General features: G+C 33.2%; 2 protein-coding genes across 4 annotated transcripts in view; one reads left to right on the forward strand and one right to left on the reverse strand.

The window, feature by feature from the left end:
- LOC139480913 (uncharacterized) overlaps positions 1-8,608 on the reverse strand; it is a 30,330-nt gene extending 21,722 nt beyond the window's left edge. For all 3 annotated transcript variants that reach the window (XM_071263859.1, XM_071263860.1, XM_071263858.1), the window contains exon 1: positions 8,538-8,608. The gene's annotated coding sequence lies outside the window, so the exon portion shown is untranslated. The remainder of the gene's footprint in view (positions 1-8,537) is intronic.
- Positions 8,609-10,379: 1,771 nt separating this feature from the next.
- On the forward strand, positions 10,380-10,895 carry LOC139482996 (uncharacterized). Its single transcript, XM_071267026.1, has one exon. It carries the CDS (start codon positions 10,380-10,382, stop codon positions 10,893-10,895), a length of 516 nt encoding a protein of 171 aa, XP_071123127.1.
- Positions 10,896-18,801: the final 7,906 nt, after the last annotated feature.

The raw sequence follows: 18,801 nt of genomic DNA on the forward strand, positions 1-18,801 counted from the left end.
TATTGATAAACATGTTTTAAATTGACACAGGATCAATTTAATTCAAAGCATGCAGTGCCCGTGAGCTGTGATCAAAACATCAATTACCTACAATGACAAAAGAAATACATTGTCTGTCGTTATACATTTTGTCTGTCCAACTTCTCCACATAAAAAGGAATAAATATACTTTTCGCTATTATCTACCCGCTTCACGTAATGTCTCAATCTGGCGTGAGAGACGCGCGAAGGACCTGAATTAGAATAAAAACTTTCTTAACTAAATATAGAAACTTAACCAACTCAATAATATGGACCCTTGTCTGAAAATGAACACTTTGATCCCTCCCCTCTTTTTTTGTAGACGTTAAAACATTCATTGAACAAAGGAAATAAACAAACAAACAAACAAATAAATCATGTTTTAGAGGGGAAAGACCTTTTAAAGCAATTGTTTTATATTTGTAATTTATTATACTTGTAAATAAACATGATAAACGCACGCTAGATCCGAGCGGCTGTCACAAAGTACGGAATATAACAGCAGAGACAAATAAGATATTCACCGTCTACTACTACGTTACCATATCACGTGTTTGTATAATCTAAAAATAAAACCATGTAATGGGAAATGTATGATATACTTGGCAGAAAATCAAATATGTAACATTGAGAGTGGTACATGATTATGATAAGATTAAATATTAAATATTAAGGCTAGAAAACAGATTGTTAGTTCATGTTATTGTCTAGTGACATGAAATTAAATCCTATCTGTAATATAGTATTGTGACAAAAGGGTATTTATAGATTCTCGTAAGTAAACAGATGAAGTTTGACGCTAGCATATATTAGGTGGAAATTAAAATATATCGATTCGTGGTTCATCGTGGATTGATTTTTGTTTGCATAACGTTGTTAATAGCATATGAATGTTCAAGACGAGCTTCATGTAAGAGAATAGGGACTGCAAATTTGTAATACTTTGTACAAATTACAAATTGTAAAATTATAATTTGTACAGATTTTTTGTACAAGTTATCAGTGTTTTATTAACTGCTTAACACAAATAGTTGATGCAAGCATTCAGTCTTTTGTTTCTGACATATTTTCACAACTACATGATACAGACTATAAAACTGAGCATTGATACAAAAACATTATAAGACCAAAAAGACTGTTTATGGATATTAATATGGTATAAGGAGAAAATTAAATTAGAATTAAAACCATTTAGAGATATCCTCAATTCCATCTTGAGGAATAGGAGAATAGCATAAAATATTAGGTTGAAGTATATAAATTGGAATTTAAAACATGAAACTGATACACTTCAGAATTTAGTCAACTGGTGCAAGAACTTGTAAGTGTCAAACAAACTTATGACTTGTACAAAAATCCTGTTCAATTTATAATTCGTACAAACTTACATCTTGTACACAACATATATATATATATATATTTATATATATAATTCATATACATATAAAGCCTAACAATGTTAGATCTGTAAATTTGCGGAAGCAAATTGTTGTTCGTCCCTGGCCGGGATTCGAACTCATGCTCTGAGATATCGTGGCACCAAATCGACCTGCACAGTGTCCAGTGCTAGACCACTCGACCACCTAGGTTCGACTAAAAAATCAAGCTTTCAGTGGCCGCGTATTACATTTCCTCGTCAGTTTTTATCTAGCATCGTAACACAGAACATGCTACATAAGCCATGAAGATGGAATATTACAGATTAGCTGAATTATCTACTGTAGAGGATCACACAAATTAATGACCAATATTTTCCTTCGGAAATCCGGTTTAAAATCAGTTTGTGGCTCTTTTTTCCTAAACGGTTAGGGCAATAACCCCCAGAAGCAAGTTTTATCCTCCTTTTTTGGTATGGAACCTTGTGGGACAATATTATAGAGATCCATAGACTTTTATTCAAGTTATTGTCTGGAAACCCGAAAATCCTAGTTTCACAGACACTGACCCCTGATTCCTAAACGGTTTGTGCCATAAGCCCAAATAGAGATCTCGAAATAGAGATCCATACACTCATACGCAAGTTATTATCTGGAAACCATATGCCTCGGACGACGACGACGACGGTGACGACAACAATTTAGTGGCATGTGAGCACGAATGCATATATATTTTAATCCAGTATATTATATTGCGCATGCCTCTTGAAGAAAACACAAACAGTATAGTTTATGTGCTTTCTTAAACATGATAGAACGTGATTCTTTGTGGTATCATGAAGAAAAACAGCACCTATAAGACTGTTCAATATTTATCAGACGGATGGGCCGGTGCAAAATGGGGCGGGGCAAGCACTTTTTTTGTGGAAATATTTGGATGGGCGAAAACTTTTTTTAATATGTATAGTGGATGGGCAAGAACTTATTTTATAGGAAATTTTGCTATCAATTTTATCGGTGTGTAGGAAATTTCTTTTGCAGGCACTCAAAACATAAGGGACATGGTCTAAACAATAATTTTCAGTTTAGGCTAAATCCAGATAGTCATCTTTACTTTTTTATAACTTTTTCAAATGAACTTGGATTTTTATAGAACTCTACAGCTATCTAATTTTTATAATGATCTTACAGAATAGCAGGTTGTTTAGTACTTTGGTTTATATGGATATAAAATAAGTAAAAAAGAACTACAATTTTCAGTTTAGGCGAAATTCAGATAGTCACCTTTAAATTTTGTTATAACTTTTTCAATTCAACTTATATTTTCATATAACTCTACAGCTATCTCATTTATATATTGATCTTACAGAATGCCAGGTTGTTTGGTAGTTTTGATGCATGATTGCTGTTATTTTTATGGATTTAGTAAATAGGTAAAAAAAGCTAAAATTTTCAGTTTAGGCTAAATTCAGATGGTCATCTTTAAAAATTATATTTTAAGTACAGAAGTTTCGCAATCTCGCACCGTATTTTTTTTTATATATATATATATATAGGCGTAAAAAATAATTTTCACATGTGCAGATATATATATTCATTAAATAAAAAAATAAAATAAGTAAAAAGTTAACAGTTCCATTCTATCGATTTCATCCTTCCATTGGGACTCTTCAGGATAACTGATGTAGTGTCGCTATAGGCGACGTCGTTAAGGAGGTTTATGACGTTCCGTCATTGTTCGTTATTAAAAGTTCTCGGGATTTAATTTTGATCGGAACGTTGTTATGAAATAACGTTCCATCTCTTTTCTATATGCTTCATCCCGTCTACATTTAAAAATAGGCATTATTTGAAAATGCTTTTTACCACAAATGTCAAGATGGGCACTAATTGGCGAATTTCTGTATTGTGGGTGTTTTATTTGTTCTTTGTGAACTCGCACCCGTTCACAGAGGCTATTCCCGGTCTGTCCAATATAATTTTCGTGGCAACCAGGACATGTGACGCAGTAAATAAGGTTTGTTGTCTTACATGTCATATTGGCGTTCACATGAAATTTTTTGCCATCTTTAAATGATTTCATTTTACCCGTTTCTAAATATTTCGTATCTTGGCCACAAACACCGCATCTTGAATCTCCGCAAGACTTTATTTCAAAGTCATTAACCTTCGGTTCGAACCGAGCTCTGGTTAAGTGTTTCTTTAAGTTTTTAGGCTGTCTTCGGCTGTAGATTAAGTTTTCTTCCGGTATCAATTTTTTCATAGTTTCACTTTCGTGTAGAATCGGAAGGTTTGATTTAATTGTATTAAAAACGTTTGGTAAATACGGGTCATGTGTACTAACAAACGGTATTTTCTTTAAGGTTTCGTCCGTGTCTTTCACTTTCGGGGTTCGTAATTCTTGAAGTGTCAAGAGTTTAGATTTTCGAATTCCACTTTCGATTAAACCCTCTGGGTATAGCTGTTGTGTCAAATAGCCTTTTAATTCCTTCAAACGTACTTCTCGAATGTTATGGTCAGATACTATAGCACAAATCCGTCTTGCCATACAGTAAGGTATATTTCGTTTTGTATGGGACGGATGACACGAATGAAAATTTAAGTATTGATGGGTGTCTGTGGATTTATAATAAATATCCGTTGTTATATGTCTGCCTGATTTTAAGATGAGGATATCCAAAAATGGTAGTTGTGTGTCACTGGTTTCCATGGTGAATTTAATCGACGGATGTAAGGAGTTGATAAGATCTTTAAATTTATATAAATCCTTTTCTGATCTGCTCCAAAATATTATACAGTCATCTAAATATCTTTTCCAAAATTTAATGACATAATCACAGAAATTTTGATCGAATTGGACAGATATTTGTCGATACATCTGTTGCTCTAAATATCCCATCACTAAATTTGCGTATGTGGGGGCAACTTTAGTTCCCATGGCTGTACCTTTAATTTGTCTGTATTTGTTTCCGTCGAAATAAAATGTATTTTCTTCCAGAACTATTTTGGTAGCTTCTAGTATGAAGTTTGTTTCAAATCTACTGTCAATTTCATCCCGTTTTTCTTCGATCCAGTATTTTACGGCTGTAAGACCTAGATCATGGGGAATATTTGTGTATAGACTTGTAACATCAAAGCTTGTTAATAGTGTTTCTTCCGGAACTATGGCAGGAATGTGATTTAAAAATTCCATATCATCTTTGATATAACTTGGAATTGACGGACATAGATGTTTGATAACAAGGTCGATAAAATGACTTAGTCTTTGAGTTAATGATTCCGGTCCGGCTATAATTGGTCTTAATTTCAAATCGGCGGGACGGAATGTTTCAACGTAAATATTGTTTTGATCTCGAACAGTATTTTGTATTTGTGCACTTTTATGTACTTTTGGAAGTCCATAAAAATTACTCTCTTTCGGATCAAAGTCACACAAGTACGCTATTTGAAATTAAGACCAATTATAGCCGGACCGGAATCATTAACTCAAAGACTAAGTCATTTTATCGACCTTGTTATCAAACATCTATGTCCGTCAATTCCAAGTTATATCAAAGATGATATGGAATTTTTAAATCACATTCCTGCCATAGTTCCGGAAGAAACACTATTAACAAGCTTTGATGTTACAAGTCTATACACAAATATTCCCCATGATCTAGGTCTTACAGCCGTAAAATACTGGATCGAAGAAAAACGGGATGAAATTGACAGTAGATTTGAAACAAACTTCATACTAGAAGCTACCATAATAGTTCTGGAAGAAAATACATTTTATTTCGACGGAAACAAATACAGACAAATTAAAGGTACAGCCATGGGAACTAAAGTTGCCCCCACATACGCAAATTTAGTGATGGGATATTTAGAGCAACAGATGTATCGACAAATATCTGTCCAATTCGATCAAAATTTCTTTGATTATGTCATTAAATTTTGGAAAAGATATTTAGATGACTGTATAATATTTTGGAGCAGATCAGAAAAGGATTTATATAAATTTAAAGATCTTATCAACTCCTTACATCCGTCGATTAAATTCACCATGGAAACCAGTGACACACAACTACCATTTTTGGATATCCTCATCTTAAAATCAGGCAGACATATAACAACGGATATTTATTATAAATCCACAGACACCCATCAATACTTAAATTTTCATTCGTGTCATCCGTCCCATACAAAACGAAATATACCTTACTGTATGGCAAGACGGATTTGTGCTATAGTATCTGACCATAACATTCGAGAAGTACGTTTGAAGGAATTAAAAGGCTATTTGACACAACAGCTATACCCAGAGGGTTTAATCGAAAGTGGAATTCGAAAATCTAAACTCTTGACACTTCAAGAATTACGAACCCCGAAAGTGAAAGACACGGACGAAACCTTAAAGAAAATACCGTTTGTTAGTACACATGACCCGTATTTACCAAACGTTTTTAATACAATTAAATCAAACCTTCCGATTCTACACGAAAGTGAAACTATGAAAAAATTGATACCGGAAGAAAACTTAATCTACAGCCGAAGACAGCCTAAAAACTTAAAGAAACACTTAACCAGAGCTCGGTTCGAACCGAAGGTTAATGACTTTGAAATAAAGTCTTGCGGAGATTCAAGATGCGGTGTTTGTGGCCAAGATACGAAATATTTAGAAACGGGTAAAATGAAATCATTTAAAGATGGCAAAAAATTTCATGTGAACGCCAATATGACATGTAAGACAACAAACCTTATTTACTGCGTCACATGTCCTGGTTGCCACGAAAATTATATTGGACAGACCGGGAATAGCCTCTGTGAACGGGTGCGAGTTCACAAAGAACAAATAAAACACCCACAATACAGAAATTCGCCAATTAGTGCCCATCTTGACATTTGTGGTAAAAAGCATTTTCAAATAATGCCTATTTTTAAATGTAGACGGGATGAAGCATATAGAAAAGAGATGGAACGTTATTTCATAACAACGTTCCGATCAAAATTAAATCCCGAGAACTTTTAATAACGAACAATGACGGAACGTCATAAACCTCCTTAACGACGTCGCCTATAGCGACACTACATCAGTTATCCTGAAGAGTCCCAATGGAAGGATGAAATCGATAGAATGGAACTGTTAACTTTTTACTTATTTTATTATTTTATTTAATGAATATATATATATATATATATATATATATATATATATATATATATATATATATATATTATATATATATATTTTTTCTATTCTAGCTTCCGCTAAATCCAAACAAAGATGACGGATTTTTCTATGAAAATACTTTGCAAACTATCACACACGATCTATGACCAAACCATACATTTTTTATATATAGTTGGTCGAAACCTAAATTGCAGTTTTGTTTACATTTTTTTGTTTTGACAAGCTAGATTAGTAATACTATATTTTTTGTACTTTTTACTACTAGTATATTAATACTACATGATCGAAACAACCAAGGCGGAACTAGCTCCATGGCCGACACGTTTCGTCTTGTTTCCAAATAAATCCCCCAACAAATAAATTCCCCCTTAACACCATCAGTTTCAGTGTCAGTCTTTTTGGCATACGACATACTCAGTCAAGAAAATTAGACCATACAAATTTGAATGCAACTTCTTTAATAAACTTATTACTGATTCCTGACTTACGACAAGCAAAACAGTAAATGACTGGGTTTTAAATGTTAACCAGTGTGCAAAACCAAACTACTGACCAGAAACAATTGTATTACAGCACCACATAACATGTTAGGATATTTGTATGTTTAGTTTAATCTGTTTTGGTGTAGACATGAGAAAGTTTATAAATTTTGGCTTGAAAAAATACGTCGAAAACAACAATGGCACATAGCAGTTTGGGTATTGTGAATTAATGTGTCAATGAGACAACAACACGACCAAAGAGTACAAAAACAATGTCGAAGGCAACAAATGGGTCTTCAATACAGCGAGAAAATCCCGCACCCTGAGGCGGACTTTAGCTAACCCCTTATCAAAAATGTATACTAGTTCTGTGGAATCCCCTTTCGAAAATGGCTGGATCGACCCCTGCGTCGTCAGTGCACTCTATATTACAATTCCATGAAAAAAGTACCAGTCTCGGAATAGGGTTTAAAGCTCATGTTCGAGCATACCAGTCCCACCCATGTTCATGATGGATAAGTTTGTTGCTGTTGAAAACATAGATAGCAAAGGTTTAACTTTTTGAGTACTGTAACACCTATTCTTACATCAGTGGCGGATCCAGGGGGGGGGGGGTTCCGGGGTACGCACCCCCCCTTTATTTTTGCCGATCAATGCATTTGTATCGGGACATATGTTTTGCACCCCCCTTTGCCCTGGGTTAGCACCCCCCCCCCCCCCCCTTTCGAAAATTCCTGCATCCGCCCCTGTTACATTTCAACTGAGTCTGGCGAACAGTCTAAAATATACTTCCGACATAGAGAAGTACGTATACAAAGTGTTTGTCCTATTCAGGAAAAATAAATAATTTCAAAATTATACCGAACGGCAAGTGAAATTTCATGAAAAATAAATAGCTCAAAACACCCGTCCGCTTTATTTCTTCATTCTCTTTAAAACAAAACAAAAGAGAGAAAGTATGTCTTAGCATAAACATGCTAGCATGCTTCATGGTTGATTGCACCTTTCCAAACGCAAAGTATTGCTGACTTTTTTTCGGCAATTGTCCCAATCTAGCTACTGCAGCGACATTTTTTGTGTCTCTCATGTTAAATTTATTTTTAAAATAATGTTAGTTCACTCTTTCATACTTTGTACAATTACAGCATTTTCAACCTTGATAACACCGTATACAATAACTAATTTTAACGTGTTGCTGCAAGTATATTAGAAAACATCGTTTTTCAACTACAGAAAAACATCACTATTGTTTAATACATTGTTTTGGATCGACGGTTTATCTTTTACACTTTGAGAAAGCCCAATATTTATATGCTACCTGTAAGTGTAATTGTAATCCGAATCGTCGGTGTATGACGGTTTCCGCAAGTGTCTATTGGTAGTATTATTAAAAGTATCATTGTTATTGTTCCTAAAATGTATGAAGTTGATAGGTTATCGAAAAAGATGTATTCATGCGTTATATATGTATTTAAAATAACTTACGCAATAAAGTAATAGTCGTCAAACACGGTTCGCAATGAAAAATATACGATTTTATTATACCTTACTTATCATTTTCTATATAAAATAAGTACACAATAATTTTACTATTTTTTGTAATCGCAAGCGTTAACATTTTTGATAGGTCAATAGTTTCCAACTATTGGACCTCGATGAAACTATTTGACCGCAAATGTCATAATATTTCGCGGAATTTCAAATGCAGCTACGGGATTGGACGATTTTAAAAATACCGCGGGAGTAACGATGGCGCGTTTTACATTGAATCACGGATGTTCGTCAGTACAAGACGTAGTCTTTGCATGTAAGAGTATTTATGAAGTAAAAGTTAAACACTTTGGTTGGATTTCTGCTTTTTATATTACGATAGTTGATTTGTCCCCACCATTTACTGTCAGTTGTCTTTTTTTTTTTAATTAAACACTTACTGACTGGATATTCGTTGAATAGTAAGTTTATTGTCCCCTCGGATGCAACTATTGCCCTGAGGCGTATAAGTATAGATTATAGCATGCCCTTTTCCATATTGGCCCTGGTATCATCTCGAGACTCCCATATCGGCCTCGAGGCTTTAGCCGAGGGCTGATATGGGTCGAGGGATGATACCAGGACCAATATGGAAAAGTCGTGTTATAATCTTTTTATCACATATTTAAGTTATGCAAAAAAAGAGAAAAAAAAGGTCAATTATAACAATTTAATGAAAAATAAAAGGTAAATCTTAAACATTTTATCACAAACGTGTCGTTAAGGAGGCTCGAGGGTATAAAAATTTCAGAAAAAAATCAAACATTTGTTTCTCATTACAAATTTTATTTATTTCCTTTTGTAGTTGTTACTTTATCATATGGTACAAAAATCATTCAAAACAATCAATTCGTGTTGGCCCCAGATGACTTTTAAAATGTATACATCATTGAAAAAGTTCCAAATTATCTCCCTTTGGTGGAAAAATGCCATTTTTTGGCTTTAAAATTGAAATATCTTTTTCACCTCATCGGTGACCTACAATTTTTAATATAATTTCCATATAAGCTGTACTTAAACTAAATTATTGTAAAATTTGAGCGATTTCTGTAATAAATTTCTTTTTTTATTTCGATATTACCTTTATTTCTCCTATTACTTCAACAGAAAAAAAACACCTTTACAAAAACGTATGCTTCTTTCAAAGGCAGATTGTGAGCGCAAATGAACGGTGACCCCACATTTTTATTTTATTTTTCTATTAACTATAAGATAAAGTTCATGTATAGAAAAATATAGAGAAATCCTATATAAATGATTTAGACCCGCGAACCCCACGTCATTTAGAAGTAGGGCACAATATCAATATACTTTTTTTTGCCCCGGGCAATTTTGAGGTTATTGCATATGCAAAACCCGACGTATTCGTAACAAATATGTGATAATAAACAATAATGGACAATAAACTAACTTACTATTCCACTCATACCCAGCCAATAAGTATACAAAATTACATCGTGACAGCCATATTACTTTTATAACCCTGCCGTATCGTACGTCTGTACGTCTCGAAATTGCTTTCCGTTCTAACTTTAGTTTGCTTCAGGTATCACTCCACAGTTAGACCCCCAAAAAAAATGGGCCCAAGTATAGAATACGTTTAAGTAGTTCCGGCAATATTCGAAATATCCATATGCCAATACTTTAAATATGTTTAGGCGCGTAACAATCTGAAGGCCTAGTTCCGGCAATAATCGAAATATTCATTCGCTGAAACATTAAATATGTTCTTGTGGGTCGGTGTTTTTGGGGGTTAACATAACAGCTGTTAATATGTCAATGTGGATAGGGACTAGCATGAGGTTGGATAATCAATTAAATAGTCGGCAAGTTTACAGGTCAGCAGGTCGACAGGTCAGCAGGTCAACAGGTCAGCAGGTCGATAGGTCAGCAGGTCGACAGGTCAGCAAGTCGACAGGTCAGCAGGTCGACAGGTCAGCAGGTCGACAGGTCAGCAGGACAACAGGTCAGAGGATGTTTCATGTTATCCATAGATTATTAGTCATTAAGTCAGGATGTTGTGTAGAGGGAAGGTTTGGTACTCAGTTAAATATTCAGCAGGTCGATAGGTCAGCAGGTCGACAGGTCAACAGGTCGACAGGTCAGCAGGGCGACAGGTCAGTAGGTCGACGGGTTAACAGGTCAGCAGGTCGACAGGACGACAGGTCGGCAGGTCGACATGTCAGCAGGACGACAGGTCAACATGTCAGCAGGTCGATAGGTCAGCAGGTCAACAGGTCAGCAGGTCGACAGGTCAGCAGGACGACAGGTCGACAGGTCAGCATATGTTTCATGTTATCCATAGATTATTAGTCATTAAGTCAGGATGTTGTGTAGAGGGAAGGTTTGGTACTCAGTTAAATATTCAGCAGGTCGACAGGTCAGCAGGTCGACAGGTCAACAGGTCGACAGGTCAGCAGGGCGACAAGTCAGTAGGTCGACGGGTTAACAGGTCGACAGGACGACAGGTCGGCAGGTCGACATGTCAGCAGGACGACAGGTCAACATGTCAGCAGGTCGATAGGTCAGCAGGTCGACAGGTCAGCAGGACGACAGGTTGACAGGTCAGCATATGTTTCATGTTATCCATAGATTATTTGTCATTAAGTCAGGATGTTGTGTAGGGGGAAGTTGAGTACTAAAAAAAATAGTCAGCAAGTCGACAAGTCAGCAATTGAACTGTATCGTATTGTGTTACTGCTTGTTGGGTGTTAGTTTCTTTTTTAAACAGTCACCATTGCTTTTCACTTTTCTATTAAACTAAATTAAAACCACTGAATTATATGTGCTTTCGCATGATAAATTTCAGCAAGTCGACAAGTCAGCAATTGAACTGTATCGTATTGTGTTACTGCTTGTTGGGTGTTAGTTTCTTTTTTAAACAGTCACCATTGCTTTTCACTTTTCTATTAAACTAAATTAAAACCACTGAATTATATGTGCTTTCGCATGATAAATTTTATTACTTTTATTCACAGAACTCTGTATTCGTTGTAAAGCCTCAAAATTATAATTGTACATGTATTTATCTAATGAAAATGTTTAATGTTATTTCATCCATAACCACTTATTTAAATCAGTCCATTGATGCTTATGTTTTTTTATCTGTAGAACCGTTTGCCTAAACTTTTAAAAATTATAAAAAAAGAAATAGCTACATTTTCGACTTGTCGGACTGTCAATCAAGCTAATTGTTGACATGTCGCTGTCGACCTATCGACCTGTCGGCCTGTCAATCTGTCAACCTGTCGACCTGTCGGCCTGTCGACCTGTCGACCTGTCGACCTATCGGCCTGTCGTCCTGTCGACCTGTCAATCCCAACTTAATATGGCGATTAAACATAACTACAATCTTCAAATAATAAACCTGGAAAATAATTTAACTTGTATGAAAACCGATTTACTTCATTTGACTTAAATATAAGTCCGATGGTACTACAATTATGTAATTTGTATAAGAACCGATTTACTTCATTTGACTTAAATATAAGTCCGATGGTACTACAATCACGTATTCTATACTTGATCCAAAAGATGAACCACAAAATGTTTAATCTTCTATTCCTGTTTTTTTCTAATTCATTCAGTCAACTGTTTGTGTGTGCATATGTGTATAATCAGTATCTTCCGTAGATTTGATGTTCAAAAGTTGAAATAATTATTTCTATTTTGTGTATCAATCATGGCAAAATTCCACATTAGTTTACCATAAAATATTGTTAAAAGGAGCATGGAAATGTCACTTCAATAAAATTAATAATTTGTGATGTCTAATTGAAAATCTGTTATATCAAATTGATTATCTGTTATATCAAATTGATAATCTGTTATATCAAATTGATAATCTATTTTATCATAATTATACTTAGCATTGATATGATAGCTTTTGCATATGTGTAATGAGCGGAAGTACACAAGTCATAATTTCCCACCCGGGCTGATAACCCATATCATGTGCATCTCGTGCACAAAACCCATAATAGTGCCTCTCGTGCAAGTTACTTTCGGTGTTTCTGGTATCGGTTGTTTACTTTTCCATTGTGACGTCAGATGTTTTTTATGACGACGTCAAATTTTACGGGAACTTTTATGGGGATAGTTTAGTACTGTGCTAACAAATGCCATTGACAATTATGAATCATTTTATAGTACAACAAACATGGATTAAATGATCGTAAAACTTTTCCAAATTTTCAATGTTTCAAAATGCCTCTATAGGAAATGTTACCATACATATATATAAGGAGGTAGTGATGCTGTTGTTGGACAATTATAGTATATTTGATTCATAATTTATTTTCTTTATAAAGTTTTTGACTGTTTTAGTTATTGTATTTGTTTATTTGCCTTACATAAAACTATTGTCGGAAGTATATGATAAAGTGATTAATACATGGTCTTTTCCATATCAGCCTGGGTATCATCCCTCGACCCATATCAGCACCTCGACTCCGTCTCGGGCTGATATGGGGGTCTCGGGATGATATGTATTAATCTCTATATAACAAATGAATAATTTGTTATATCAAATTAATAATGTGTTAGATCAAATAAATAATCTGTTATATCAGATTAATAATTTGTTATATCAAATTAATAATCTGTTTTATCAAATTAATAATTTGTTATATCAAATTAATATTTTGTTATATCAAATTAAAACATATGCAAGCTCATGACGTCATCAACGACAAAATCTTAGTTTAAACCATTTTTTACTTTCAAATATTATATTGCTGTACAATAATTCCATATCATATGTTAATTTATGTATCATTGTCATTTTGTTTAGTTTCTTTTGTTACCTATTCATCGGACTCGGACTTCATTTGAACTGAGTTTTACTTTGCGTATCGTTTTTTCTACATTGGCTAGAGGAATAGGGGGAGGGTTCAGATCTGGAAAAAAAAACATGTTTAACCCCGCCGCATGTTTGCGCCTGTCCCAAGTCAGGAGCTTTTGGCCTATTTTAGTCTTGTATGATATTTTTTTTAGTTTCTTGTGTATATTTTGGCGTTTAGTATGACGTCCATTATCACTCCAGACCAGTGGGCAAGCTGAAGCACGCCTCCAGGTGCGGGAGTTTCTCGCTGCATTGAAGACCCATTGGTGGCATGCGGCTGGTGTCTGCTTGTTTTGTCGGGTTATTGTCTCTTTGACACATTCCCCATTTCCATTCACAATTTTATTCATGTTACTAAAAAAGGTAAAATCGAGTCAATATCATTTCAGAAAATAGTTACATAGAGTCAATATCATTTTCAAACTTTTAACACTATTTACATATGTAATATGTGCACTAATATTGATATATAATACATCAGTTCCTCCGTATGCTCTTTTTGTGGCAATCAATAGTAATAACTCTTAATTACACATATTAAAATATAACAATTTATCGTGAATCGTGAGATGGATTCAAGTAGACATATTTCACATGTATGCCTAACACTAATTGTATATGAATTTAATTCAATTTAATATATTAAACGGACATTTCATAAATTGCTTTTGATAGGACCAAATGTATTATTTTTATTATAATATATAATAGTCTAATCTAGGTTGTTGTCTGTTATATTGGTTTTTCATTCATTGTTTTAGCATAATTCAGACATTTTATTTCTATAGAAGTCGCTCTTCACTATACTACTACCTGTCGATACATTTATTTTTGGCATTGCACAAGTCATGTCTTCTTTGACTATTAATGACGTTAAAATACTAAATCCCTGTGATGTGTTTTAGTCGATTTTAGTCTCTGATGCATGATTTTTTATTATTAATTGGTTTTGGCTTTTAACTAGCTGTCAGTAACTGCGAGTACTCTCAAATCGTATTTTCTTGTTAATTCGACCTGTTGATACTGTTTATAATGCTTTTTTGTCATTTTTTATTTATACGGATCTTGTCTGTACACCAGCTTTGATTATTTGTAATATCTTCACTTATTCTTACAACATTTGTATAAACTTCAAGATTATAAAAAACCGGTTTTTTTCTAAAGTGAACATTGATTGGTTAAATATTTCTCAGTCATGTCCTGTTTTTGAATTTGTTTGTTAGCTTTTTGGTCATGAATGTTTGTCTCTAATATTTAATTAACTGTGCATTTGTATTCAGATATCGCAGATCAAATTTATTCGTTCATTGTTTAATCATACGTTTTTTGATTGAGTTAAGTCTGCCAATTGATATTTTATCGTATGTTTTTCTTTGTTGTGATGTTATGCTTTTGTTTCAGAAAAAGGGAGAAGGTTTGGATCCATTAAAACGTTTAATCCCGCTGCAAATGTTTGCACCTGTCCTAAGTCAGGAATCTGATGTACAGTAGTTGTCGTTTGTTTATGTAATATATACGTGTTTCTCGTTTCTCGTTTTGTTTATATAGATTAGACCGTTGGTTTTCCCGTTTGAATGGTTTTACACTAGTAATTTTGGGGCCCTTTATAGCTTGTTGTTCGGTGTGAGCTAAGGCTCCGTGTTGAAGGCCGTACTTTAACCTATAATGGTTTACTTTTTAAATTGTTATTTGTATGGAGAGTTGTCTCATTGGCACTCACACCACATCTTCCTATATCTATTTTGTTTTCACTTTGAATTGTTTCAAAATTGGTTATTGCGGGGTCCTTTTTATAGCTTACTATATGTCTGGGATTTGCTAATGGTTGAATACCTTTGATGACCTTTTTTATTACTATAATGTATGTACTTTGATTTATGTTTGATAGTTGTCTCAATTGGAATAGAACTACATCTTTCTTATATTTATGGTAATACATGTAGCAACTTAAGTTAACCAATTTGGAACTAAAGTATACCACATTTACAGTATCATACCTTGATTTACATTTAGAGCCGGCTGAAAACTAAAGTGTACGACAAATGAAACAGTTTCAGCTTTCGTTGTGTTGTAAAACTTCCTACGAGGCAGCATTCAAGCAGAGCCTGCATATGGGATATCTCCTAGTAAATAAGGTATTTCATAGCTTGACGTTTTTCTTTTATGATTAACTTGATAGATACTTACTGCTCTACAAGAGAAAACTATAAAACACGGATTCTCGTTCTTAATGTAGAAATGATTTTGAAAAGTAAGTCAAAGGTTACCAAATATTTCATTAAAGACGCCAGAATCCTGTCATCTTTTGCCTAGATTGTACCGAATTAAAGTTAATTACCAGGTTTATACAGATATAGCCAACACTCCAGTTGTGTTGCCACATGTCGAGCATGATTTGCTAACCCTTTTTTTTCTAATAATGATTTTGGATGTCCCTTTTGTCAACAATGTCCAGTGTCTAAGATTTGATGAATTATTGTCTTGTTCTAATATTTTTGTGAGTCGTTGGATTCATTTGTCAATAAAAAATAAAAGTCAAAATATTTTTTTTTCTCATCTAAGGTTTATTCTAAATTCATTAAGCTATTGTATCCTCGATATTGTATCTAGCATCAGATAAATAATGACTTTTTGATACTCAATAGCTGTCTTAGTATGACATCATCTCATTAATCTTAAGATAGTGATCAGAATTTGTTCTCCTTTTCATTTTCTATAATTTCTCTTGATTTCGAAGACCAAATAATGGGTACTATCAAATATCTACATGTTTACACATCTTTGATTTGACTTAAAAGGGCACTAGCTGTCAAATTCATGTTCAACGATTTGAATTAAATTCTCATAAAATTATCTGATTTATAACAATGTAAAACATTTATCCAAACTTTTAAAAGTCTAAAATAAACAAGTAACAGGACACAGGCATGAAAATGTGTAGTTTTGTTTCGTGTGTATTTCAGTCAAGACGCCATCTAATCAACTATCGAGTTGACCTCTAAAATCATCCGATGACCATATAAGCAATGTAAACATAAATATAGATATAAATAGATTAAGCAAACTCGTGCTGTTAAACGTTTGTAGGTCTATTTAATTTCATAAATATAGATGAAATATAAATGTTTATCATCGTTTTTTGTGGATCGAATATGTCAATCAAATGATTTAACTTTGTTTCACTTTCAATGTTGACATTCTTTTCCTTTAAATAACTGTACACATATAATTCACGTGTTATTAATCTCAAGCTGAGGGGTTAAATTGAAGGTCACATGAATACGGATTCAATGAGGTCGAACTATGCACTTGCAAGTAAAAAACTCATAATAATTTTTTTTTAGCTTATTTTGACAAAATTGAACCATACTGGCTGCTTAAATCGAATTATTATTTCACTATTTGCATTTCGTTAATGATTGAGCAAAACAAATAATATATTAGATTTTTCATATATCTCGTAGCTAGTGCCCCTTTAGAATGTATGATAACTATTTTAGGCAATTATGAAAGCACAAGAGTTCATTAATCTAACATCGAATAACATTAATGTATTTTGTAAATGTTTACTCAGCTCTTAACTGAAGATACAAAAGTCATTTTATCACACAGAATTTTGTAACAGTAATCAAAATGTTCAAAATAGATTAACATTCTCAACATCTACATATGTGTCCATGACTTTCTATCTTTAGAAATAATATATTAGGACAAACGCGATCACTAAAACAAAAAGATGCTGGTAACAGAATTTACTGTACACAATAAAAAAAAATACCTGCTTCACTTTCTGTTTCTGTGGAATGTACAATAATCTCTTTTCCGTGTTACAAGGAACACATATTATAATATCTATTTCAAAGGGAAATAATATAAAATGTATTTATAAAGGAAATCTATTTCATGACATAGCTATGGTTATTAAAACTCGTATATATATATATATCTATCTGTTACTTTGATTAATACTGGTCCCGAAATCGAAATTACGAAAGGAAGGCGTAAATTTGAAATCATATAAACATGTGCCGATTTTTTTACACTGTAATACAAAAGCAATGAACACACGAAACAATTACCATTATATGATGAAACACCTTATGCCTGCTTAAACATCTCTTGGTTCAAGTCAACATATTATCCTTTACTTATATTGTGTCATAAGTCAGCTAGGAATAGTATATAATACACATCTGGTGATGTCGTTAAATTCTTTGCCAACAGTTAAAAATTATCTGTATGCGGGTTTTTTTATGTAGAAAAAAAAGGAAAAAAAATGATATTTTTTATCTTCTGTGGGATTTTCCATATAAGAATTATGAAATACAAACAGTGTATTGACGTGTCACAATTATTATTATAAAACATAACATAACCACACAGTCACATGAATCCATAGAATGATATAAAATAGTAATGTCATTATAAAAGAATTAAGAGAAACGGGATACAAATATAGAAAAAACGTATATGGTCGGATGGTTTCACAACATTATTCAGTTCAGATCGCAGGTCATTGTACAACTGTAAAATGGACACTTCTCATTTTCAACGATGTTTCTACATGTTTCACAAGCTATTAGTTGACCGAAACTGAAAACAGGAATTTTTCCGGGTTTTTCTTTCATATTGTAATTTTAAAAACAATGGTAGTTGTCATCACCTACGAAATAACTTAAAAACAGGAACAAATAAATGTTTTAACCGATTTAAACAAGTTGGTTTTGAGAATAACGGAAACTCTTTAAACAGCTGATTCACTTGATTCATTCAGATTTGTATTATTTAAGTGTTTCCTTGTAACATTAATATCCTTTTTCACTATGTATAGATATTTAATCTGGAATAACCGTTAACTTATAATAAGCACAGTTATTGTAAGTATATGTTTTAATTGTTTTCTTTTCCTACTATCAGCAAAATAATCAAATAATTTTCAAATTTAAAATAAAATTTGCTTCATAAAAGGAAAGAATTCATAAGCAGATTTTTATTATTTCAATAATACATTTGTAGTTCTAAATAAAAAAAAAAATAAGAATGGAAAACAGGGCAACCAATAGATCATGTTATTAAAAGGAAATAAATGTCGGAATAACAGGCAAATGCTACGTAAGGTAGCAATACACAATTAGAAGTTTAGTTTCTCATGGCCATAGTGGATTTTTAGAATATGAAAGTTTTTGTACAATAATATTGCTTTTTATAAAATTATTGAAAAATAATATAGCATGGCAAGTGGGTTAATATGAAGATTTAGATTGTTTTAAGCATGTTTTATAGGCCATTTTTCTGTTTGATTTTTCTATCTGTACCACCCAGAAATTATTGTAGTGTTTTTCAACAAAGGTTTGACGCTCGAACTTTTCAATTCAA

The sequence above is a fragment of the Mytilus edulis genome, chromosome 7, assembly GCF_963676685.1.
Source record: "Mytilus edulis chromosome 7, xbMytEdul2.2, whole genome shotgun sequence".
Lineage (NCBI taxonomy): Eukaryota > Metazoa > Mollusca > Bivalvia > Mytilida > Mytilidae > Mytilus > Mytilus edulis.

Excerpts from the sequence above, each read along its gene's own strand:
- LOC139482996 (XM_071267026.1), top strand. The coding sequence starts at position 10,380 with ATGAGGTTGGATAATCAATTAAATAGTCGGCAAGTTTACAGGTCAGCA.